The 27,417-nt window shown below is 45.8% G+C and overlaps 1 protein-coding gene across 3 annotated transcripts in view; it reads left to right on the forward strand.

The window, feature by feature from the left end:
* The window catches only part of GHDC (GH3 domain containing), a 150,335-nt gene that overhangs the window by 43,816 nt on the left and 79,102 nt on the right, over nucleotides 1-27,417 (forward strand). For all 3 annotated transcript variants that reach the window (XM_040329740.1, XM_040329739.1, XM_040329738.1), the window contains exons 4-5: nucleotides 16,343-16,946; nucleotides 17,450-17,639. In XM_040329740.1, coding sequence (XP_040185674.1) covers nucleotides 16,343-16,946; nucleotides 17,450-17,639 — 794 coding nt within the window. The remainder of the gene's footprint in view (nucleotides 1-16,342; nucleotides 16,947-17,449; nucleotides 17,640-27,417) is intronic.

Below are 27,417 nucleotides of genomic sequence, written 5' to 3' on the forward strand. Positions count from 1 at the left end.
AGGAGCATAAACCATGGGAAATATCTAGAAACAGAAAACATAAATTCTAAATAATCTCAAAAAATTAATTGAGAAGTAAGGGTAAAAACAAATGAAAAGGAGCAATAAAGGGGAATATATGGGAAGGAGTATACAAGGTTGCATGTCCAACTTACATCTGCATCTGTGCAGCGGCAGTGCGGCATCGAGAATGGACAATACACCGCGGGGTCTCATCTCCGGGCGCCTTATCAATAAGAGGGATGGAGGCAGTTACCCCTTTGGTTCCTGCTTCATTTAAAGTCCCCCAAAAAAAAACTTTCTCTCATTTAACAAAATTCAACAATAACCTCTCTAGCCCTGTAAAGAAAAATCAGTGTGCATACCTTTTCTGCAGGCGATCCAACCCGATCTCCACCGGCTGAAGCTCTGATCCCACGCTGAGCCATCAGCCACGGCTTTGCTTTGGAGGCAGGTGCAGAAGACACGTCCGACCATGGAAGCCCCAGAGTAAGTCTATGGGTGACGTCACTCCCCATTCATTTCACAGCCGTCGTCGGGCTTGTCCTCTGCAGAGCTTCCGCCGCTGGAGATCGAGTCGGACACTCATTTTTTTCTTTACAGGGATAGAGTGGGAATGTTTGTGGCTATAGGAATTTTAGTTTTAGCATGGGCTTCCATTTTAAAGTGATTATACAGTCTTGTTTTGTTTTTTTTCTATAAAAATAACAAACATGTTATACTTACCTGCCCTGTGCAGTGGCTTTGCACAGAGCAGCCCCGACCAGGGGAAGACTGACCATTCGTGGCACTCTGCACTGCCCGAGGGCCCCATGCCACTAGGGGGCCCCCATCAGGGTTGCCAGCCTCAGTAAAACCAAGATTATAACTCCCCTGCCTCTCCAGTACCTTTTCAGTGTGTGTATTTGTATTCTGTGTGTATGTATACCGTGTGTGTACTGTATGTGTGTCTGAATAAGCTATTGCCTGGGGGCCTCAATCTCCTATTTTTGGGTCCCTCTTCAACGCTCCTGGCCCCTACCTCCTGTTGAGTGCCCCCACAGCAAGCAGCTTGCTATGGAGACACCCGCGCCGAGCCGCAGCTACGCGCGTCCATACAGACATGTAGCCGCAGTTCGAACCTACCCCCCTCTCTCTCCTGATTGGAGATTGGCTAACTTTGACAGCAGCGGGAGCCAATTGCACCGCTGCTGTGTTTCAGCTAATCATGAGGGAGAGTCCCGATTGGCTGAGGCACTTGTGTATATCGCTGGAGAAAGATCAGGCTCAGATAAGTATTAGGGCGCCTGGGGGGCGCTGCTACACACAGGTTTTTTTATCTTCATGCAATAGAATACATGAAGGTAAAAAACCTTCTGACTTTACAATCACTTTAAACTACAGGTGTACCTTTCTTTACTCTGAGACTTGTACAACACGCAGTAACTGGATTTGGTATTTGTTTAGGTTGTTATACAGAGGCCTTTAATTCTGCTGTAAAGTGATACGAAACACACACACTTTTTTTTCATTTACATTATCCCTCCTCTTTATGTACAGTATAAGCATGATGGCACTGTATTTTAATAAATAAAAAAAAATCATAATCGATATACAGCTGTCACATGACCCAGCTCTTTCCCAGCCCATCTGCAGGGAAACATCGGTAGGAGGAGCTTCTAGTCTTCTGGTGGCGTTCACATGTTAAAAAACAAAAAGGCTTTGAAATACAAAGGAAAAATACATAATTAATGTAGCACCTCCCTGACCCCCGCATCAGGGAGGGCTGACATTTCACCTCAGGGTGCTGGTTCTTCTGCATGGTGGGTGTGGACATTTACAGAAAAGATATACGCCAGTCACTTTTAGGATGAGCAAAAGTGAGTTTATTGCTTACAACAGAAAAATGCAGGAGAGATGGTTATTGCACAGGATACCCTAAGGCCTCGTTTCCGCGGACATGTCCGACCGTGTGTAGGGCCTAGCAGACATTTTTCCGGCCTAGCGGACAGGTTTCCAGCGGACAAAAGTTTCTTAGCATGCTAAGAAACTTGTCCGCTGGAAAAAACATGTCCGTCGGACATGTCCAATGGTTAGTACGACTCATCGGACATGTCCGCTGGTAATGACGTATAACCAGTGGCCCGAAATCCCGCACATGCGTCGAATTGATTCGACGCATGCGTGGAAGCATTGTACTTCCGTGTTAGAGAACGTCGGTGTCTTCTACGTCACCGCGTTCTCTGTCCGCGGGGATTTTGGTCTCATTGTGTGTACACACATCAGACCAAAAGCTCCCAGCAAACATGTCCGATAAAAAAGGGTCCGCGGACCGTTTTCATCAGACATGTCTGCTCGTGTGTACAAGGCCTAAGACCGTAGGCAGACAGGATCAACAGACTCCGAAACAGCCAGGTAGACAACAATACAGAACAACGGTCTTAGGCCTGCACCCATTATTCTGTACCTATGTAGCAACAGCTGTCTCCTATAGCAACCAAAAACTCACAACACGGTGCAGGGTTTCCTTTGGATGAGCTCCTCTTGACGCTTTGCTAGCCTCTTCACAGTCCCCGGCTCATGAAGAGTAACCTCTGGTACTTCATCTCAGAACTCCATTCTTTTCCATATGCCTTCAGCCAACAAGAGGCTCTTGCTCTCTGGCAGAACCTCTCTCATACCCCCGGGCAGCAAACACGCTCTCTCTGGCAGAGCCCCCAAGCACATGGCCAGGCTTAACCCAACACAGCTGTTCCATGCACACCCACACCAGACCAAAGTCTGGGTGAGAGGGCCCCGATCACCTGACTTTCTTAAAATATATACTATCTCTCCCAGCATGCTCATGGGCCTGAAATTCCTACTGATTGGCCGAAAGAGATATGCATATTCATAACGAGTCTCGCTTCAGCTTATCATACTAATGCCAAGGGCATAGACAGAAGGTAGGAACCAGGTTTAGGAGAAAACCCACATGATCTCAAACTATAAATCAGCCAGGTTAGTTACCACCTAGCATAGCTAAATTTACCAGTAGCCCCTGTTTAAGACAAGGGTGCTACATTAATATCACATGCTTTTCATACGTCCGGGCATGACGTGGTGCACGTGAAGCACGCACGTCCGAGGGAGGAGCGGCCCACGCCACGGATCTGACCCAGAGGAGGATGGAGGGACCTAGACCCGGCGGCGCTCCAGAGGCAGCGATCGCGCTGCAGCGAGGGAACTCACCGCGGGGCTAGCTCCCCCATTGCGGAAAAGACCAGCATCCGCCGCCTTCCGATAGCCCCGCACTCTCCGGCCCCCCCCGCGCCGCTCCGGGAGTCAGCAGCTAAGCTACAGGACGGGACGGATTGAGCATAAGGAGGTTCCCATGCGCGGCGCTCCCGTCTGTCGCCCACCTCCCCCCCCCTGTTTGGTGGTGAGCCCAGGACATCCCATTGGATGGGGATCCTCCAGGTAATATGGATCCTTTTTTTCTCTTTCCTTCTCTTACCATAAGACTACATCATTGAAACCTTTGCAGCAAGGACCAATGCACTGACAGCAGGGAACAGGTAATGACAAGTTGCATCTCCTATGGCAAATGGCCACTCTGCATTTGTGTTAACTAACTGTATTCCTAGAGGCCCTGCATTTGTAAAGCACTAATTGGAGGAAGAAATCAATAATAAGGCCGATTTGAGGAACCGCTTATGCCCTGTAAAGATTATAGGGGCCTCTGCAGGGTTGTTGTATCGTTCTAGTATCTTCCTTGTTTTTTTTTTTTTTTTCTTTTTTTTTCCTCTCCCCCTCATAGCTATTTACATGTGAACTCAAGCATCCAAAGCTCATAGGACTATGCTTTAAACACTGTGGATAGTGATGTAGGTGGGAGTGTGGAAGAATATTGATACTCCAGAGACACTATTTCTCCCCGCAAACCAAAATTAATCTGGTGACGCCCTAGAGTATGGGTCCGAATCAGGGAATCCCATACAAATTGCATTAACTCTAAATAATAAGGCTGGCTATCAACCCAAAAAACAAGAAACACACGGATACCAAAAGTAAACGGGTTAGTTTCTTAAAAGACTTTTAATTATTTACTTGGCGTAACATCATCTGTTACATTTTACAAAAAAAAAAAAAATTTAGTTAAAAAAGTAAAAAGTAAGTAAAAGACTTTTGCTCCCACCCTTATAAAGGACAGCTAAATCACGGGGAGGCTGAACGGAAACCTCAGCAGAAAAATCCAAGAAGTCTTACCCCCCAGGTTTAACCTGGCTCATAGGGCAGGTTTACTATACCGGCCCAAGGTATCAAAAATCTGAGAAGCGGAGCGCAACCCCAGGGGGATTGCGTGTAATACGCCCCACCATACTCAGGAGGAGCACAAACCCCCCAAAAAACAAAAAAAGAGGGGAAGAAGGGGACGCAAATTTAACCCCCCCCCCTTTTGGGAGGACGGCGGCTTAAAAACCACTAGGTCTTTCTAAGTGGAGAATCCCTTAAGAAAAAGCCCCCAATTGGACGGGGGTGCAACACTTCCTAAAAATAGAGAGAGGCGGACCCACCCCCCCCCAGGTATATCTTGGGGCGTCGGGTTAATCCCCGGAACCCCTAAAAACTCCCGGAAATGCCAGGTGGCAACCTCTGATTAGGGGGAGGAAGGAAAAAAAGGAAAAAGGAAAAGAGAGAAAAAAGGGGGGGAAGAAAATCCTTAACCTTTCCCCCCCTTAGGAAATCACGCCATAGTGAGATACAAAAATCGCGCGGTCCCTGTAAAAAAAAAAAAAAAGGGGGGGGGTTAGGCCCCTCACTTACTGCTCAAACTGGGGAAGCGCATCAGAGCGACAAAGAAACATAAAATGAACAGATCAACAAGGGGGGCTGCTTCGAAAGCCCCAAAGGATATTCCCACTCCCACTACGATTAGACACTACATGACCTCGGGCACAAAGAGCCCAGGCCCGATTAAAAAAACAGAAAAAACGGGGGTAAACAAAAAGGGAGGAGTGGGGGCAGCAAATCCGACATCTGATACTTTAACAGAACTGGATCAGGTAGTTAGCCAAGTAGAAGAACAGAGCTCGGACTCTCACATTCCAACTACGGGAGAAATGGCGGCAATGTTAAAGGGATTGGAGAACGTTATAAAAGAGGAAATCAGTACATTAAGAACGGACTTATTCCACATGCTGGAACGGGTAGAGGAAGCCGAGAAAAAAATAGAAAAACAGGACCAGGATTTAAATGAATTGAGGATTCAGCACCTGACTATGAAACAAAATCAGAGATGGCTGCAATATCGTCTCGAAGACCAAGAGAACCGCAATAGAAGGCAAAATTTAAGATTACGATCTGTCAAGGAGGAGAAGGGTGAAGACCTGAGAAAAATCCTTGGTGACTTGTTCCTCCCCCTCCTCGACAATGGCTCGGAGGGCCCCCTTAAAATAGAACGGGTCCATCGTGTGGGGAAGACGAGGGAGGGAGGAGGGAATTGGCATAGGGACATAATTGTGAGGTTTAGACACTTTGAAGATAAAGAGACAATTTGGTTAAAACTGAGAAGAAAACCTCCCTTATCTTACGACGGCAGGGAGATCCAGATCTTCACGGATCTGGCCTGGGAAACCCTGGCCAGAAGAAGACACCTAAAACCTCTCCTGGAACAGATGCGCCAACTTAATATAAACTATCAATGGGGCTTCCCGGCCTGTTTGATAGGCCATAAAGAGGGAGTGTCAGCGAAATTAATATTCCCCGAAGAACTCTCAGGGTTCTGCCGTAAACTGGACATGCCGGTCATAGAAATACCAGGATGGGTTGAATAGCGGTCAGATAACAGCCCGCCCCTTGGGGCGGTCGTGGGCGGGGCAGCTGGACAGGACGGGGAGAGGGAGGGAGGAAGGGCTGGGGGGCGATCAGAGAAGGGCATAAGGAGGGCAGATCCGTAACCCCTCCCATATAAGAACTAGTCCTGTGTGAACAGGAGGGAGGGGCGTGGGGCGTTACACCTCATCCACAAGAACCGATGGGTAGGGGATACCAAAGATCCCTACGGTTCAGGGGTGATGATCAGGCCTGGGAAGGGATGGGTGAGAGGGGAGGTGGAGGGGAGGGGAGGGGGGTGGGAAGGGCATCATGGCTCCCAGGGACCTTCCGGAAAAGTCCCGTGCATTCAAGGAGGCGACTTAGTTATTGGGAATGACAGAAGTAAAATTTTTATCCTATAATGTAAAGGGATTAAACTCAGTAGGTAAAAGATTAAAGGTCCTAGCAGAGATTGAACAACTTAGAGCGGATGTAGTGTTTATTCAAGAATCGCACTTGACCATGGAAGCTAATATCAAGCTCTACTCCCCGGCGTACCCTACTTGGGTCTACGGTGATTCCATCTCAAAACGCGCAAGGGGAGTAGCGATTGGGTTTACAAGAGGGTTTGGGTTTACCTTGGAGGCAAGGATGAATGACCCAGAAGGGAGATTCTTGTTCCTTAAAATAAGGATTGAAAATATTATTTACACCTTAGCCAACATTTATGCCCCCAACGTGCACCCAACCCAATATTTAAAGAAAATTCTGGGAAAATTGAACAACTTTGCCGAGGGATTTATAATCCTGATGGGCGATTTAAATTTTGTTCTGAACCCAACGGAAGATAGCACGTTCCGTGGGAGGGAGACAAAAAATGTGCATCTACAGAGAATTAAACATAAGCTCCATGAATGCCAACTAGTGGATGCCTGGCGGATTAAACATCCAAATGAGCATGACTACACATTTTTCTCCCCCCCCCACGGAACGTACTCCAGGATCGACTACATCCTAGCGGACCATAGGTTGATCGACGCTATTACTGAGACAGAAATTGGAATTATGACTGTATCGGACCATGCCCCGGTCTCGATGAAAATTATACTAGCTGTACAAAGGAGACAGCGGCCGACGTGGCGCCTGGATGATAGCCTGATCCACGATGAGGGAGGGGGAAGCAGGGTAGAGGCAGAATTAAAACAATTCTTCCTCACAAATGACACAGAGGGGATTACCAGCGCAACCCTGTGGGAGACGCACAAAGCTTTTATCAGAGGGATTCTAATTGCAGAGGGCGCAAAAAAAAAAAAAGAGAGAAAAAGTAATGCTATCACCCTGAGGAAAGAGATAGAGATGCTAGAACGGGAACACAAAGCGCTGAGAGCAAAAGCGACTTATCATAACTTAATTTTAAAAAGAGATGCTCTCAAGGAGATCATGGAACAAGAAGTAAGGTATAAATTAAACTGCATTTCCAAAGAGAGGTATATATGGGGAAACAAACCAAGCAAACTTCTAGCTAAAATGGCCCAAAAAAAGAAAGCCAGGAACTATATTGAGAAAATTAAAGGTAAAGACGGGGAACTGGTTTATGCAACCTCCGAAATCGCGGATACATTCAAAAAATACTACGAGAACCTTTACTCAATAAAACACACAGGTTGGCAGGTAGGGGAAAGGGAGGAGGAGACCCGAGAGTTTCTTGATAATGCAGGACTTCCTAGATTGGAGGAGATGGAAAGCTTGACCATGGATCGACCTATAACTGAGGAAGAAATAAAAAGGGCCATAAATTCCACCACTGGTGGAAAGAGTCCGGGGCCAGACGGGTTTTCCACCTTCTATTATAAAAGATTTAGTAACATCCTGATACCGAGACTCTGTAAATATTTTAATGGATTGGGGTCGGAATTTGAAACTAGTAGTGGAGCTATAGCGGCTGTGGTGGCAATAATCTTGAAGGAAGGCAAGGATAGCTCTCTATGTTCGGGATATAGACCTATCTCTCTGTTAAATACAGACATTAAACTTTTCGCGAAAATTCTGGCGTGCCGCCTGAAAGGGGTCATGCATTTATTGGTGCACCCCGACCAGGTAGGCTTTGTGCCCAACAGAGAGGGTAAAGACAACAGCCTAAGGGCAATTCTCCTGCTTCAGACCATAAGGCAGAACGAGCCCCCAGGTCTATTCCTGTCAGTCGATGCTGAAAAAGCATTCGACAGGGTAGACTGGGGGCTCATGATGGAAACTCTTACCGTCATGGGAATAGGAAATAGGATGTCCCGCTGGATCAAAACATTATATCACCACCCCACCGCGCAAATAAAAATCAATGGCATACTATCGGAATCCTTCGAGATGAAAAACGGGACGAGACAGGGGTGTCCATTGTCGCCCCTCCTCTTTATTCTATCCCTAGAGCCGCTGCTGGCCACTATTCGTAATGACCCGGATATTAACGGAGTGAGAGTAGAAGGGGAGGAACACAAACTATCGGCTTTTGCCGATGACATTTTATTTTACGTAACTAACCCAGTCAAATCTATCCCCAAGCTTTCTAGAGTCATGCAACAATATGGCGCTATCTCCAACTTTAAAATTAACGTAACCAAATCTGAGATCCTGAACATTAATTTAAATAAAAGAGAGGTATATTCAGTTAAGGAAGTATGCGCGTTCTCATGGACTAAAGAACTTAAGTATCTAGGAATAAAACTTGCCAATACAACACAGAAGATGTATAAAATAAACTATATTCCTTTATTAAATGAGATCAAGAATGAATTAAAAAGAACGATCAATAAACCTATATCATGGATAGGACGCATAAACATGTTGAAGATGGTGGTAGTTCCTAAAATTCTCTATAAATTCTTATTAGTCCCAATTGCTCTTCCCCAGCAATATCTGAGAATCCTTAACACTTTGTTATTAAATTACGTTTGGAAAAATAAAAAGCATAGAATATCCCTCTCCATAATAAAACAGGTCAAGCCACTCGGCGGTCTGGCAGCCCCGGACATCAAAAGTTACTACAAGGCGGCGGTCTTATCGCGTGCGGTAGAGTGGGCTAGGGACAGGACAGATAAAAGGTGGGTGCAAATTGAGAAAGCGTTAACTAATAAATATCTGAATAACATTATTTGGATCCCTGCACAACACAGAGCACTAGATCACAAAACACATGACATAACACGGGACACTTTAAGAATGTGGGATAGGATGCAGGCACAATTAGAAGGGAAATTTAACTCCCCCTTAATGAATCTAAAAGAAAACCCCTATTTCCCACCTGGGGAAAAAAAATAGGAGGGAACTGGATAAGGAGAGACACAGTGCACTTGGGGGATATTATTAAAAACGGTGAGATAATGACCTACGAAGATTTGAAAGCCAAAACAGACTTCTGGAATCTTGATAGGTGGCATTACTATCAGTTGATCCACTTTGTACGGCACCTCCCCCGCCCACTACGGACGGAGGCGGAGCTGACTTCACTCGAGAAAATTTGTAAATCTAAGAATTCTAAGGGCACAATCACTAAATTGTACGGGTTATTGGTTAAGTTAGGAACACGGGATGAAGCACCTTTTATAGATAAATGGGAAAGAGAGTTAGGGATCACGAGGGGGATAAATACTGTTCAGAGGATCATGCAATTAACCCACTCATCGGCAATAGATATACGTACAGCTGAAGCAAATTATAAGTGCCTCTCAGGATGGTATATCACCCCGGACAAAGCAAATAAATTTAAAGCAGGTCAGTCCGCAGACTGCTGGAGGGGCTGCCAAGAAAGAGGTACGATGGCCCATTTATGGTGGCTATGCCCCAAGATCCAAACATATTGGGACATAATATTGAGACAAATAAAGATTATCACGGGAGAGGAGATCAAGAAAGACCCATGGGTCGTCCTCTTTCATGGCAGTCAAGAGGGCGTAAAAAAATACAAGCAGTCCCTAATCCCCCACCTTTTAAACGCAGCTAAGAGACTTATACCTAAGAAGTGGCAGGAGACGGAAAGTCCACATATCTGGAGTTGGATAGACGCAGTGGAGGAAACGTATAGATTAGAAGAACTTAAGGATAGTTACTTGGAGAAGAACAGTGAACATAGGGAGAAATGGAGTAAATGGAAAGAATACAAAAAAACATGGAGTTATGCAGAGCGAGTTAGGGTCTGATCGACATTAGATAAATGCAATGGATATCGCAAAAATCCCTATCCCTTGTCATTTTAAAGCGAGACTTATATACCTTCTTTCCTTTCCGGCTATCTTCTACTCTTATTATACCTATTCTTTTCCTTTTCCCTAGTTATTATTAGCCGAACAGCTGACGCCAAGTCTTTTGTGAAGCCTTCTTCTTCTTTTTTCTACTTCTTTTCTTATACCTTTTACTAGGGACAAACGGGAGATTCCTGGGAGCCATGAGGGGAGGGAGGGTGGGCGTTAATTAATAAAAAAAAAAAAAAAAAAAATATGGATAAGTGTAAATATACGTATATGTATGTGTATATATATATATTTGAGTGTCTTTCCTGTTTTGAGACCAATCTAGCCTCGACCAGCCAATACGGGGCGCTGGGGGAAAACAGCTGGGTCGTGATCTGGACGCCCCTATAGGGGGTCGGCATTTATACTGCATGTACACAAATATATACATTTAATGAATACTCAAAAAGAGAAAGATAGCATATAGGATAGATACCACTCATGATGCAAACTCAAACAGAGACGAAAGAAGTATCAAATCATGAGCGTGTCTCTAGAATTTGGTAAAAAGCTGAGGTGGAAAAAGAGAAAAAAAAAAAAAAAAAAATATATCACATGCTTTAAATCGGCATACATGTTTACAGTTACAGTGAGGTGATCCCTCCATCAAGCAACACACATTGGGCCATATTCTGATACATTTCAGGCGGCGGAACGTATGTACTTTACGTTACGCCGCCGCAAGTTTAAGTGGCAAGTGCCGGATTCCCAAACCACTTACCTGTGAACTTGCGGCGGCATCGCGTAAAGTCCACCCGTGTAAGCCATCCTAATTCAAATGATCCAGGCAGGGGGCGTGGATCATTTAAATTAGGCGCGCTCCCGCGCCGATCGTAATGCGCATGCTCCGTCGGGTAAATTACCCGACTTGCATTGCGCTAAATGACGTCTCACGGACGTCATTTGTTTTGACTGTAACGTAAATGGCGTCCAGCGCCATTCACGGACGACTTACGTAAACGACGTTCAATTTTGAAATTTCGACGCGGGATCGACGGCCATACTTAACATTGAGTACGCCACCTAGGGGGCATCTTTATCTTTACGCCGCGTATCGCTTACGGAAACGACGTTAAAACACTACGGCGGGCAAGCGTATGTTCGAGAATCGGCGTGAGTAGTCATTTGCATATTCTACGCTGACCGCCACCTAGCGGTCAGCGTAAATATTGCAGCCTAAGATACAACGGCGCAGGCTGGTGTATCTTAGGCATGTTTAAGTGTATCTCAGTTTGAGAATACACTTAAACATAGGAAAGGGACTTACGTAGGCGTATCTGTTGATACGCCTACGTAACTTGTTTAAGAATATGGCCCATTGTGTTTAGCTGTTTAGTGGACATGCAGGAGGAGGGAGGGGGCTTTCCTTTATCCGGAGTGTATACGCCCACATGTGTGACTCTGTAGTCACACAGGCTGCACAGATGAAAAAAATTAAGAAAATAACAGCTTAGGAGAAAACCAAAACTGGAGTATGCTCAGTAGATGTGGCAATGGCTGGTCCACACAATCTCAGGCAGCAGCAGGGACACAGACAAGGAGCGAGGAACAGTGAACAGCAGGATCAACCAGGCTTTTTGTATGAAGTATGAACAGCATGTACTGACAGTTTTTAATAATGTGGGTTTAATGATACTTTAAATATTGCCTTCTTGTCTGGCCAGCAAAGTAAAATATTCCTATCTCTATGGCAGCCTTCACTAAATGGCGGACCGCGGTCCGGACATGCATCGAGAGATGCCGTGTCCAGACCATCAGCCCACCAGTTTTCAGCGCCTGATCCCCGGTGCTCAGCAGTCTCTAGTTGCTGGGACCGCCTGTGTCCCAGCAACCAATGATGTCACATGTACCACCCACTCCCTGGATCAAGTTGCTCAGCTCAGCTAACGCCCCCTGCTGCTCACCCCTCTGCCAGCTCCCACCCTTGCCAGACCGGTTACTGGACATATGGAGGTGTGCGCTTTACTTCGATGATATTTATAGGTGCACTCTGATGGGCACACATGATGTAAAGGGTCACTCTGATTGGGACACATAATGTAAAGAGGCACTCTGGTGGGCACATATGATGTAGAGGCAGGGGCGGACTGACCATTCGGGCACTGCCCAAGGGCCCTATGACACTAGGGGGCCCCATCAGGGTTGCCAGCCTCAGTAAAACCAAGGACAGCATGTAAAAATCTGTTTGTTTGTTTTTTTTTGTTTTTTTTTTACATCTGTCCCTGAAATATCCCTTACCGACATCCTTTTGCTCTAAAAAATCCCAAGATTATAGCTGCCCCGCCTTTCCAGTACCTTTTCAGTGTGTGTATATGTATTCTGTATGTGTATACTGTGTATGCATACTGTGTGGTCCTATAATCTCCTATTGCCCGGGGGCCCTATGAGTTGTCAGTCCACCCCTGTGTAGAGGGGTCCTCTGATGGGCACATATGGTGTAAAGAGGCACTCTGATGGGCACATATGATGTAAAGAGTCGCTCTAATAGGCACATATGATGTAAAGGGACACATTGGTAGGCACACCTAATGTAAAGGGTAATTTTTTTATTTTATCTGTTCTTTAAAAATAAATAAAAAAGACAACACTCCCTGCATGTAGCAAAGTCTAAACACAGCAGACAACTTAAAGAGGAGCTCCAGGCTCCCCCCAAGATACTACAAGAGAAGGTCAGAGACTACAGACAGGGGGCCAGATTCATGAAGCACTTACACCGTTTTTTTGGTAGATGCACGGCGTAAGTGCAGATTTGCGCCGGCGGATCGCTGTGCCTTACCCAGAGAACCAGATTACGTCTCCAAATAGACTTCATCGCCTCGGTGTAACCTTTCCACGCCGGCGCGGCGTTGGCGCAGATTTACGCTGGTCGGATCTGGCGCGGCCATGGTTTTTGTGTTTTAAATATGCAAATTAGGTTTTTGGGCCGATTCATCAACTTAAGCTTGACCGGCGCAGGCTACTCCCGGTGAGCGGAGCTGAAATTTCCGGTGCAAAGTTACACCTCATAAAAGCAGGGGTAACTTTGCACCAAACTTGCAGAGGTCAGCTGGAGAGCAGCTAAAGCAGCAGCGTTACAAACGAACTGAGCAACAACACTTGCTGGACAACACATCTGTGTGCCAACATGCCAGGGGCAGCCACTCTGTGGCCCATAGAGGCGGTCCCCATGTTGGGAGAGGCCCTCAATAATTACAGCCCTCTCCTCTGGGCTGAAATTGGTCATCTGCCCACCTGAGGATTCCTCATCAGCCATAACTGCCCCACCACAATGCAAACGACCTAGCTTAGAAAAAAAAAAGCTTCAGTACATTTGCACCTGCAGGGCGGAAGTCTGGGCTGATTCATGGACTGGGCTTTGGCAGTGGGTCGGCGTAGCTCAGGGATCACGCCGGGGCGCAGTTCTGAGCATGTGCAGATTGGGGCATTTACCCCTGGATGTCACTGAGCATGTGCGGTCTAAGATGCGCCCCGGCGTGACCCCTGCGCCACGGTCGGCACTTCATTAGCATAGGGTGACTTCCAGTTGGCCTTACCCCGCCTTACGCCGTCTAAAATCCGCCCCGCTGGGGCATCGTAGACAAAAAAAGTTTCTTGAATCACCTAACTGCCTCTCCGCGCTGGACCGGTGTAGTCTAAAAATGATGCACCACGCCGGTGCAAATCTGCACCATTGTTCATGAATCTGGCCCAGTGACATACTACAGGATACAGACATCGGGTAAGTATGATATTTTTTTTTTATTTTAACCACTTACGGACCGCCCATCATTGTTATACATTTGAAGAGGAATGCCGTTATGGTAGAGGCTAGCTACCATAACCCCAGTATCCTCTTCAAGAGTGGGCGGTCCACTTTCAGATAAAAGTGGTCTCTGCAGCAGAATCGCAGCGAGAACACTTTTATTGGTGGTGGAAGAATCGGTATGTTCACTGGGCTGACATAAAGACGAGTTAGGGGAAGATGGCCCCCACCCATCTCCATATAATTGCAGGACAGAAGCGACATCAAAACGCTCTTAAAGGGACATTTTATTTATTTATTTTTAAATGACATAAAAAAATAATCTTTATTGCATTTTAGTGTAAATATGAGATCTGAGGTCTTTTTGACCCCAGATCTCATATTTAAGAGGACCTGTCATGCCTTTTTCTATTACAAGGGATGTTTACATTCCTTGTAGTAGGAATAAAAGTGACCCAAGTTTTTTTTTTTAAACAGTGTCAAAATAAAAAATTGAAAGTAAAATAAATAATAATAAAAGCTCTGCATACATGAGCAGTACCCGAATATGAAAACGGTGTTCAAACCACATGTGAGATATCGGCGTGATCGTTGGAGCAAGAGCAATAATTCTAGCCCCAGACCTCCTCTGTAACTCAAAACATGCAACCCGTGGAATATTTTAAACGTCGCCTATGCAGATTTTTAAGGGTTAAAGTTTTTCGCCATTGCAGGAGCAGACGCAACTTTGAAGCGTGATATGTTGGGTATCAATTTACTCGGCGTAACATTATCTTTCACAATGAAAAAAAAATTGGGCTAACTTTACTGTTGTCTTGTCTTATTTTTTTAATTAAAAATTTTTTTTTTTTCCAAAAAAAGTGCGCTTGTAAGACTGCTGCGCAAATACGGTTTGACCAAAAGTATTTCAACGACCTCCATTTTATTCTATACGGTGTTAGAAAAAAAAATTATGTTTTTCTAGCAAAAAAAATGTTTTTAACTTGTAAACACCAAATCTCAGAAAGAGGCTCGATCTCTAATGGTTAAAGAAAAAATAATAATACCCTTTAGTATCACTTTAACAAATCGCACTATAATAATAATAAAAAAAGTACATGTGCTCCTGGAAGTACAGCATATACACTAGGTGCTAAAGTGTATATTTGATACCTTTTTTTTATTTTTATGGTTTTGCTTATCGCTGCCCCACACATGCATGGTCACTTTATTGTTTAGGTCCATTATGTTTATTAATACAGTCATAATTTGCACATACACTGGTGCATCAGATACTGTCTGTCAGTGTCTGTGTTTAAACATTCACATCTTACTTACTAGTACTCAGGGGCTGGGCTGGGGAATCTGGGAGGGAGAATTCTGACAGAGATTGCCAGAGAGGTGCTGAGATCGCACCTCCATAAACTGTCTGTTTCTGTCAATGACATATTCTCTGTGTGCTGAGATAATTATTGTTCTCCCCTGATCATCTCAGTTTCATAAACCACTAATGGTTTGAGATGAGCTGCGATCATCAGGATCGCAGTTCAACTCAGTTTCATTACCAGACAGAGCTGATTGGAGGAAAGGGACCCCCACACACACACACTGCACAGGAACGAAGGAAGGATACAGAGTTGTGTTATGAATAAACAAGATGTGTACTGAGCTCACAAATGTATCTCTTATGGACCGTTTTTCATCAGACGAACCGATCGTGTGTGGGCCCCATCGGTTTTTTATCCATCGGTGAAAAAACTAGGAACTTGTTTTAAAATGATCTGATGATTAAAAAAACGATAGAAAAAAAACGATCGGTTAAAAATCAATGCATGCTCAGAATCAAGTCGACGCATGCTCGGAAGCATTGAACTTAATTTTTCTCAGCACGTCATCGTGTTTTACGTCACCGCGTTCTGACACGATTGTTTTTTTTAACTGATGGTGTAGGCAAGACTGATGAAAGTCAGCTTCATCGGACATCTGATGGAAAAATCCATCAGACCGTTTTCGTCGGATGAACCGATCATGTGTACAGGGCATTAGAAGTAACACATGCTGATAACAGAGGGATGAAGCAGCAGAGAGAAATGACACTTGGAGCTTTGGAGATAGACAAGTAAACACTACAAATATACAGTATGTGCTTTGTTCAGATTTCATGACTGAGGTTTACAACCACTGTAACTTGCATAAACAAGCACAATAGTTTGTCATTGGTGACTCTTTTTAATGGTGTCATCTCCATAAACATTCTGCAGCCTTCTGTGGGTATCGGGCAGCCTGTCCCCCACCTTTTGTCAAGATCTCAATAATTGCACGTTGCTTTTGCTTACCTCCAATGAAAAAGATTAAGAGCTACTATGAAGGAAGAGTCACGCTACCAACGTGGACATTTAAATGACCTACTGTAAGTTAATCAAAAAGTTATGCCCACTTTTGCACTATTTTCGATACAGCCCTCGTAGTATATAGATGTGGTAGTAACAAATAGTACATTGTATGTAGATATATAGAATGTGTGTATGAAGTGATCACAGGATTGTTCCTTTTCTTGCTCTCCTAGGGAACAGCTGTATATCTGGAAGTAATTCAAAGTAATTTCCCTGAAAGTCTGGAAAAGGTGGCCAAGTTTACATTTTCTCCGAATGACAATCACTTTGAAGCCGGGATTACAATTATTCCTTATCCTTCTGTCTGTTTCTTTAGCCTCCTGGAAAAGATTTACTCATCACCAATTCCTCGTCATACTTCAATGTCTCATTATGAGATTCTCTACACCCAGCTTCTCTTTGCACTGAAGGACGTAGATATACGCATCCTTGAAGCTAATTATTCGTGGTTCCTTCGTCATGTCTTCTCCATGTTAGAGGAACATTGGGAGTCTCTTATTACAGATATTCAGCAAGGACGCCTTAATCCAGAATTCAAGCTACCTCTGAATATCAGAAAGCAGATAGAAAATGGTCTGATCCCTGATGCAGTCCGAGCTGAAGAATTACGCGCCCAAGTCAAAGAGGGTTTTTGTGGCATTGCCAAGAGAGTGTGGCCAAACCTGCAATTGGTTATAACGTGGGAATCTGGAGGCAGTGACTTGGATAGACAGATACTTAAGGACACTATATGCCAGGGGGTACCATTTTACTCCCCCTTGTACTATACAGCAGAAGGTATGGAATGTTTGTATATACCATGGGCAAAACACAAGTTCACCTAAAATCAATTTGACAGTTTAGTGCTAGACTTGAAATTTCAAGATGCTTTGTTCAGTAGACTTTGAGCTTCCATGCAAGAGAGCACATAGACACACATACACATACCCTGGGACCAGATTATTTGGAAACACAATGGGCTGTTTTTTGTTTTTTTTATTAAAATGAAGTATCCCGAGGACCACCAGAAACAATATGCTTTTCATTCGGGAAGCTTGTCCTATCACTACATCTCCACCACTGTTTATCATGTATCTGCAGGCCACCAAAGGCCTCATGTATATGGGCAGTTGAAAACATTTTCTGAATGCTGGAAACTGATGGCTGATAAACGACAGTGAAAAACCTCAGTTTAACATGGCTTAATTATTAACAAAGTGGCTTCAAAATGAAAGCAGGTTGTGTATAGGCACGTAAAGGATTTGGTTGCCCTTTGATCTTGATTGTGTTCTTTTTCTCAGGTCTTTGTGGTGTGAATTTGTGGCCTGCAGAAGATGTACCCCATTACACATTGTGCCCTCGTTCTGCATTCTTTGAATTTATACCTGTGGATACCAGCGATCAGAATCAACCACAAACACTGTGTATTCAAGATGTTTCTGAGGGGAAAGCTTATGAGCTGGTTATAACTAATAGAGATGGACTTTACAGGTGAGTAATGTCAAAGAAAGCCTGTCCCCTTTAGACAATGGCACAATAACCTATGTCTGTGAGATGGTGTATGGCTGGGCTTAAAAAGTTGCGTGACTATGTCAATTCATAAATGAATACTTTTATTAGTGATTGACATTTATTTTTACAAAGCAAATTTTTAGAAAACAATTGCAAAACAAAAAATGTCTATTATCTACTGAAGCTGGGGAGAAGGGGGTACCTCTGTTTTGGGAGGGGCTAGGGGTGAGGGAGCTCTGTACTGAGGGGATGGGAGAAGGAGAGAGCTCTGTACTGGGGGAGGATGGGGGTCATTGGCGTACCTAGGGGGTGCGGCCTGCAACAGGTGCTGCAGCTCTAAGGGTGCCACTTCCGATTAAAGCTAATGTCACAAACAGTTATCAGTTTGGCTGGCAAGTCGCAGTAGTGCTGGCACCTTGCAGTGCACCAGTCCTGAATCACTCCGCTTCTCCTGCTTGCCCCACAGAAAAGCTTGCTTGAGAGATACTGCACCTACTGTTGCTTAGCAACCGTAGCTGCAGTGTCACTGTCAGGGAATCCCTGTGAGACGTCTGGTGCATAGATGTGCGCAAGTGCATAGGTGTGCCCATAGAATGGCTAACAGGCGCACGCATGCGCGCAGGAGCCAGCAATGGCGTGTGCGCATGCGCGCAGGCTTAATTCCTCTTGGCACCAGACAGCCTATTTAAAGGGAGTCTAGCCTCCTAGTCTTTGCTGACTGAGCTCCGTATTCTGTTCCTGTGTTTATACCCACCTCTGACCCGGCTCTGTTACTGACTCTGGCTCTGTTTACGATTTGGTTCCTGTTGACGAACCAGGCTATTCCTGAGACTCTGCTACTGTCTTTGATCCTGGCTGCTGTTAACCTTTGGTTGCCTGCCTGGCTGTCTCCTATTCCTGCTCTGCACACCGCAGCCTACTCCAGTCTGCAGATCCCTGACAAGCTGCTGACCCGGGACCTTCCACATCAGGCACTCATGTCCCTCTTGTCCTTTGGTCTACTCTGACTCATCCTCAGCGGAGCCAGGACAGAAGATATAAGAGAGGCCGACCTTGTCAACTCAGTCTCCTATTAGGTACCTGAAAGTCGCTCATGAATACTTTCCTATAGGTCGGGTGGGAAAATTCTCTCTTCTAGTATAGGGGTTACAGTCGCTGCCACCACCATGTTTCACAGTCGGGATGGTGTATTCAGACCATCCCGACTGTGAAACATGGTGTTGGCAGCATCATGTTGTGGGGATGCTTTTATTCAGCAGGGACATGGAAGCTGGTAGTTTTCCATCACACATAGCGTTTTGCTTTTAGGCCAAAAAGTAAAATTTTGGTCTCATCTGACCAGAGCACCTTCTTCCACATGTTTGCTGTGTCCCTCACATGGCTTCTTGCAAACTGGCAATCAGACTTCTTATGGCTTTCTTTGAACAATGTCTTTCTTCTTGCCACTATTCCATAATGGCCAGATTTGTGGAGTGAATGACTAAGGGCTCTTTCAGACAGGCAAGTTTTTTAGGCGGACCTGAACGGGCGCTCCGTGCTCCTCTATGGAGCTGCGGATGTCAGCGGTGACATGCCCGCTGACATCCGACCCGCTCCGATCCGCCAAAGTGTGACGGAGGAAAAACCTACTTTTCCATCTGTCTGGAGGATCGGATCAGGTGAACACAGACAGACGGTCCGTGTTCATCCGATCCCCCCATAGGGGAGAGCGGAGAAAAGACAGGGCGGTCCCTGCACAGTGTGCGGGGACCGCCCTGTCATCCGCCGGCTCAGCGGGGATCAACGGAGCGATCCCCGCTGAGCAAGCAGAGGTTCACGGGGCGGATCATTACTGATCCGCCCCGTGTGAAAGGGGCCTAATAGTTGTCCTGTGGACAGATTCTCCAACCTCAGCTGTGGATCTCTGCAGCTCCTCCAGAGTAACCATGGGCCTCTTGGCTGCTTCTCTGATTAATGCTCTCTCACAGGAAGACAATTGGTTCCAGTAGATTTTAGTTAGGGGTATCAGAGTAAATGGGGCTGAATACAAATGCACTTGTCACATATTTATTTGTAAAAAAAAAATTGAAAACCATTTATAATTTTCCTTCCACTTCATATTCATATGTGCCGCTTTGTGTTGGTCTATCACATAAAATACATTCACCTTTTTTGTTGTAACATGACAAAATTTGGAAGATTTCAGGGGGTATAAATACCTTTTCCAAGGCACTGTATATATTTTTATATATAATAGTATTATATAGAACTTTTTAATTAATATTGTTAATGAATTTAAATTCATATGAATTTGTCGGCCATTATCATCACCTTTTATTGCAAGAAACGCTCATGAAAAATGCATCCCTTTAAATTCTATGTATGTCTTCACACTGGTCCATTGCTATTCGGTTGTGGTGTTCTTGCTTGCTGCATTTTTGGTCAGTCAGTGAAAAAAAATCACACCAAAAACGCACCTCCCCGTTAAAATGCATTGAAAACACAGCAAGAATGCATCAATAATGCACCTGTGTTATGTTTTTTATTTTTTGAGTCACATGACCTATGAAAAACACACCAGGAGCATAGTAAAATTGTGGCAAAATCTCAGCAAAAATCGTGGAAAAAAAAAACTTGGGTGCCATTATTGGCATCTTTTTCTTTATCGTCAAAATGCCAAAAACACTTATATGTTTTGGGGGCGAATTGCGGTGCATCTCTAGTTCTTCCTGTAGGAAAAGTTGAAAAGTGCTTGACTGTATCTTTGAGTATTGTAGAAATTTGTCAAGAAGCATCAGCTTGAACTTCTAAAGGGCTCTGAATTTGCACATATTTAAAGCCCTGGTGCCCAACACGTGCTCAGCCTTGGTTAAGTCTGGAGAACTGCACACTGAATGCCGGGGGCTTTGGTGGGCTGTAATACTAGAACTGCAGGTCACGGTCCGACAGTAAGCCTAGGAGGCTTGGGCTTGCTAATCTGCTGTAGAGAGCTTACTAGGAACGAACCATTGCAGGACATGGAAACCCAATGCTTCAGCACTGTGTTAAAGCAGAACTTCAGTAATTTTTTTCAACTTTCCATCTATTAAATCTTCTGCCCTTGTTTTAACTTTGGATAGTAAAACATTGTTATACCTTATACAGCCTACTTCCTGTATTGTCTGGCAAAAAGCCTAGGCTGATGACATCATGCATAGCACTCTCTCTAACTCTTGTGAGAGTTTGTCAGGAAGGGAGGGGGGTGAGTCATAAGAGGCCCAATCAGAGCTGCAGAGCTGGAGGTGTGCCTCTGTGTAAATCCAGGAAGTGAACAGGCAGCAGCTTCAGCTGCCCACAGTTAAAATGGTTGCAGCCAGACTTAGTGGAGGGAGATTTCTGCAGCGTATTTGGCAAGTACAGAATCACAGTATATATATAAAAGAATAGGCAAAGTGGTTGGAGGGAAGCTTCAGAATGGCAAAGATGTTTTTATTACAAATTATTTGAGCAGACAGCAGTTCCTCTTTAACATGAGAATGGATTTAGAGTTGAAAATATGTTTATTGGAAATTTTCGACATATCAAACAGATAAAAGACAATAAACATTAGAAGGCACAGTCCGCATACAGTCACAATAATGATTGGAGGGAAGAATCAGCCAAGTGGCTATCGCCTACAGCTAGACTCTCACCAATAAGCATAACAAAAGACATGGCAACAACTGTAAATAAAATGAACCAATAATAAAGGAAATTATGCGTGACCACTAAGGTCTCTGCTTTTTAGCGGAGCTGCGACTGTAAACTACGGTATTGATACAACAAGAAGAAAGAAAAAAATAAGAAATAAAGGGGGGGAGGGGGAGAGAAAAGAAAGAAAAAAAAAAAAAAAGAAACAAGGAGGAGAAGAGGAACAAGAGTGTAGAGAAAGTTGAAATGAGAAGGGGGAAGGAGAGAGAAGGAGGAGAGAGGGAGGGGGTGAATGAGACACAGGTGAGAGGGGATTTGAAGGGGGGAGTGCGTGGGCTGCCGACAGGACAATCTAAAGGGAGGGTGTATCTACGGCGGAAGGTCCCGCATCGGGGCCCCAACCTGTCCCGGGGCATAAAACATTACACTAACGATCATGTTGCGGGAGACAACATGCTCAACAGAGTATCAGACGAAGAGAAGTGGAGCCAGGTGAGCCACAGTTGTTTATATTTCTCGTAGGTATCATTGTCCAGAGCTAACATCTCCTCCATTCTCATAGTGTCATTCATAATTGAGACCCAATGTGACAAGGGAGGAGTGGTGGTCGACTTCCAGTAGGAAGGTATGAGCTGCCTCGCTGATGACATAAAGAAGCGGAGGAGACTCCGCTTCTGCGATGCAATGGAGCCAGGCAAAACGGAGAGGAGAGCAATTTTGGGGGAGGGAACCAACGATTCATTATAAGTCTTATTATAACACTCAAATACCTGAGTCCAGAAGGGGCGGATCCTCTCACATTCCCACCAGACGTGTAGATATGACCCCGTAGCTGCAGAGCATCGCCAGCAGGATGCCGGGGTGGACGGAAATATTTTGTGCAACATGGAGGGGACCCTGTACCACCTTGAGAGAATCTTGTAGTTCTTTTCTTGCGAGTAGCAGGAGATCGTGGACTTATGGGTAAAGTGAAACGAAGTCTGCCAGTCTGAACGTGGGATGTCTTCACCCAGGTCTGCGGACCACATCCTAGTGTAAGACGGGAGCTCGGAGTGTGTGAGTGACTGGAGAAGACTATATATGGCTGATAGAAGGTGTCTAGGGGTCTCAGAGAGAGAACACAGACGTTCAAACTCTGTACTAGGACGGTGTATTTGAGAAGAAGAGTGTAGGTGCTTAGTGAGTGTAGAGAGATGTATAGCAGTTAGCCAATCGTGCGCCCCATCCGGTACCACCGGCGTCCCCAGTGTCGGGTGAACAAACGAGCGTGCCTGAGGCCATGCGGTCCTTCTAAAGGGACCCAACAACGGTACCCCAATACCCTGAGGGAAGGATGGATTATCAAACAGTGAGGTCAGTGGAGAGGGGTCCGAGGATAAAAGGGCGCATAACCCCCTGTTATACCAAATCCTGAGGGAAGCCAGTGTAAGTGGGGATGGAGGAGGCATGCGTGTCAAGTCAGACCTATATCCCCACAATAGGGACCGGAGATCAACGTGGGCCAGGTCCTGTTCTATGGCAACAGAGGCCTTTAAAAACGGACGAGGGAACCATTCCAGTACTCGTGCTACATGGGTGGCCTTGTAATACGTTTCAAAGTCAGGGAGACCGGCTCCACCCTGCAACTTCGAGCGGGTGAGCAAGTTGTACTTCACCCTGGGCAACCCACGACTCCATAAGAATCTAATGGCAAGAGAGCGTAGGGAAGTGAAGAAGGATTTGGGGATTACAATTGGAATAGTTTGAAGAAGATATAGAAGTTTGGGAAGAGTGTCCATTTTAAGTGTGTTGATCCGGCCAAACCACGGCAGAGAGGACCCTCCCCATTCCTCTAAGTCCTTTCGGACGCGTGAGAGCAAGGGTACATAATTGAGGGAAAATAGGTTGGCGAGATTAGACGGGATGATGACCCCAAGATACGAAATCCCCCTTGCTTGCCACTGAAAGGAGAAATTGTTTTTTAACATGGTCATAGTGGCAGGGGGGAGGGAAATGTTGAGGGCCTCGGTCTTGGAAACGTTGAGCTTAAAATTGCTAAATGAGCCAAAACGGCGGAATTCCGCGAAGAGGGACGGTAGGGAAAAGAAGGGGTCCTGTACGTATACCAAAAGATCGTCCGCGTAAAGAGAAAGCTTGTGATGGGCGGAAGGCGTGTGGATCCCATGTATGGAAGAGTTTTGTCTAATGGCACAGGCTAAGTGTTCTATTACGATGACAAAAAGGAGGGGGGATAAGGGGCAGCCCTGCCGGGTGCCATTGGAGATGTCGAAAGATTCTGAAGTAGAGCCATTAACCAAGACCGAGGCCGAGGGATGCGAATAGAGGGACATCACCTTAGAGATAAAGGACGAACCTATCCCCAACTGTTCCAGCGAGAGTCGGAGGAATCCCCAATTAACCCGATCGAATGCTTTTTCAGCATCGAATGAGAGGAGGCAGGCCTTCAGGCCCTTGCGCTGGATAAGGGAGATTAAGTGGATTGTCTTGGTGGTGTTGTCCCTGGCTTCTCGGCCCGGCACAAACCCCACCTGGTCATTATGGATCACGCCGGGGAGTAGAGGGGACAAACGGTTGGCCAAAACCTTAGCGAACAATTTTAGGTCAACATTAAGAAGGGATATCGGCCGGTAGCTACTGCAAAGGGAGGGGTCTTTGCCCGGCTTGGGCAAAATGGAGATATTAGCGGACAATAATGTCTTAGGTGGGGGGAAAGAATCATCCATGGCATTGAATGCTTTAGCCATCAAAGGGGCCAACAACGGGGCAAAGGTTTTATAAAAGCGGGGGGTATACCCATCTGGGCCGGGACACTTGCCTATTTTCAGGTCCTTGATGGCACCTAGAAATTCAAACGAGCCTAAGGGTTTATCCAGTGCAACTACGTCAGAGGCGGCAATGGTGGGCAACGCAGTCTCGACGATATAGTCCCACATGTCGCCCCCCAAAGGAATGGAGCGTGCGGCCGCGTCGGTGGGCGACAGATTATAAAGGTGAGAGTAATATTCCCGGAAGGCAGAGGATATACCCGTCGTATGGAATGATTTGGTGTGGTCAGGGCGTGAAATAAAGGGGATGTTGCATCGCGAAGATCTAGGGTGTAGGACCCGAGCTAGCTGTTTGCCACACTTGTTGGCCAGCGAATAATGAAAATTGCGTGCCCGATCCCGAGCTATGAGCGAGTGTGAATCAAGAAGTTGAAGCAGGTCCCTGCGGGCATTCGAAAGTCGAACAAAAACCGCAGGATCCAGATCCCGTTTGTGGAGGGGCTCGAGCTCCGCTATAGTGGCTAAAAGACGACAGATGTCACCCGATCTCATTTTCTTAAGGCGGGAGCCATGTTGAATGAGAACCCCTCTGACTACGCACTTCAAAGCCTCCCATTGAATGACAGGGGAAGTGGTGTCAGAGAGATGATCAGAGACAAAGTGTTGTATGGCGGCAGAAACCTCCGCCACGCACACGGTGTCCCGCAGCAAATTATCATTCAGCCTCCAACTTGTTCCTCTGCGTAGTGATGGGGGGCGTGCAAGGGTCAAGTAAACGGGCGCATGGTCGGACCAGAGCAGTTGACCCATGGATGCCTGAATGGGAGTATCTAACAGAGATTGGGAGATCAGAAAATGGTCTAGTCTGCTGTATGAGTTATGTGCCGCAGAATAATGGCTGTAGTCCCTTTCCGTGGGGTGCTGGATACGCCAAACATCCACCAAAAGGGAGGAGTGAAAGAGAGCTCTAATGCGTGTAAGTGTAGAGTGTGGTATAGAAGACTTACCCGAGGATGTGTCAGCAGACGGGGACATGACGACATTAAGATCTCCACCAATGATGTAACAGGGACCCCCGAACGAAGACAGTCTGGTGAGAACCGATGAGAGGAACCGAGCCTGACCAGTATTAGGTACGTAGATGTTGGCCACTGTAAAAAGAAAATTGTTTAGTTTTAGTTTGAGAAAAAGGAAACGGCCGTTAACGTCAACAAGGGTGTCCAGGACCTCTGGGTTGAAGGATTTATTAAACGCTATGGATACACCCTTTGATTTGGCCCTGGAGTTAGTACTATGGAACCATTGTGTGTAATATTTGTTACGCATAGCCGGTATGGCATCAGTACGGAAGTGAGTTTCCTGCAACAGTAAAATATTAGAATGTTTTTTGTGGAAATGGTAGAGAATCTGGCTCCTCTTCTCGGGCGTATTAAACCCCCTGCAGTTGAAAGATGCTAACGTTATAGGACAAACAGAGGCCATGTTACATGTAGGTGAGGGGGAATGGGAGAGGGAGGAAGGGCACGTGGAATAGGATTGTTACTTGTCAGCAGCCCACTAGAGCAGAAACACAGCCGGCACAGGACCAGGAAGAGAAGATATTGAGGAAAAGGGGTGAAGGAAAGAATAGAGAAGAGTAGAAAGCGGAGAAAAGAGCAGGGGAGGGTACAGGGTAATAAGATCCAGAAATTAAACAGAGACAATATCGAAGCATTGTCACCATCCGCAGCACCCCTATCACAGAGCAGGAAGGATAGAGAATACACAGAGGCGATGGGTGCGGAGGGCGACCTATGTAACCAAACAAAGGGAAAAAAAAATAATAAAAATGAAAAAGAAAAGGCAATAACAAAAAAGGCCACTAGGTGGCTCCAAAAAGCTGTAAGGAAGGAGGAAAAAAACCTCACAGCAAGGCATATAGCCATAAACCTAACAGCATCCATGGTGACGCTGCAAAAAAGAAAAAACCCCTGGGGGGGGGGGGGGGGGGGAACAGTGGAAGTTCGCCGGGCAGGGTGGATCCCCGGACCCCGGCACCACGGAAAGACAGTCATGAAACAGAATCAAAATGTAACCTATATGACATGAGAAAACAGTGGCATGGGGACTTGCACAGCAAAATAAACATAAAGTAAAGAAAAACATTCTCAAGCACATTCTATAATTAAGTGCATATACAGTATGAGGAGCAATAATTAAATTGCGACGCTGTAGCTGCCAAAAAAAGAAATAAAAATAAAGATAAAAGAAAAATATGCAAAAACAGGCGGACTATCAGAGGTTGTACACAACGAACAGTCTGGAGTGGTCTGCTGAAGACTCCTAAGCTAAGTCACGGTTTCCGACTGACCTGAGAAAAAGAAACCTGAGGGTCAATTAAAGCAAAAGTATCAATAGGCCGGAGCCCAACTGGAGGGAACCCCAGATAACCGACAGTTACTAGGGGGGCGATGGCAGTTCAAATTCTCAGAGGATGTCAGTGAAGGGAGAAGGGGAAAAACAACAGAGTAACTCCGACAGTGTGTAAACCAAGATAGCAACACAGGCACAGGGGGTAAGCCCCTATGAAGGCAAGATGAATAAAGAGGTCGGTGCCTCCAGCACTTGTTCAATCTTCAGAGTCCCGGCGATGCAGAGATTTGGGGTTGCGCCTGCGGCCTTGGGTCTGCCACGGTGAGGCAGAGGGCAAGCCAGGTGTAGATGGTGTGAACGGCCAGTCCGGGAGGGCCACCTGTGGAAGCTCCAGCGTGCTGAGAAAGGTAGGCAGGTCCCCAAGATTATGGAAAATGGCGGTCTTGCCCTCGTAGTGCACTCGCAGGTGAAACGGGAATCTCCATTGGTATTTCATTTGCTTGGATTGCAGGAGTAGGGTGAGCGGCTTCAGAGCTTTTCTCATCAGTAAGGTCTGGCGTGACAGGTCAGGAAGGAGCATCACAGGGGTATTGTTGAATAGAATAGTGTCCTGTGAGCTGGCAGCTCTCTTGATGGATTCCTTAATTTTATAGAAGTGGACCCGGCATAGTGTGTCACGGACAAAAGAGGGGTCCTAGGTCCGAGGGCCCGAGGTCCTATGAACCCGATCCAGCTCAATGGGATCATCCTTGGGATGCTGCAGTAACTGATTGAAAATGGTGGTTACAGCGGCAGGCAGGGCCTTGGCGTCAATAGATTCGGGTATTCCGCGAATGCGAATATTATTGCGGCGATTACGGTTTTCGATGTCGTCTTGCTGATACGCCAACTGCTGCAACATAACAGTATGAGAGTTCAGAATCCTGTCATGAGACTGCACTGCAGTGCTAAGGCCATCAGTGGTGGCATCCAGGTCCTCAAAACGTGCTCCT

This window comes from Rana temporaria, chromosome 12, assembly GCF_905171775.1.
Source record: "Rana temporaria chromosome 12, aRanTem1.1, whole genome shotgun sequence".
Lineage (NCBI taxonomy): Eukaryota > Metazoa > Chordata > Amphibia > Anura > Ranidae > Rana > Rana temporaria.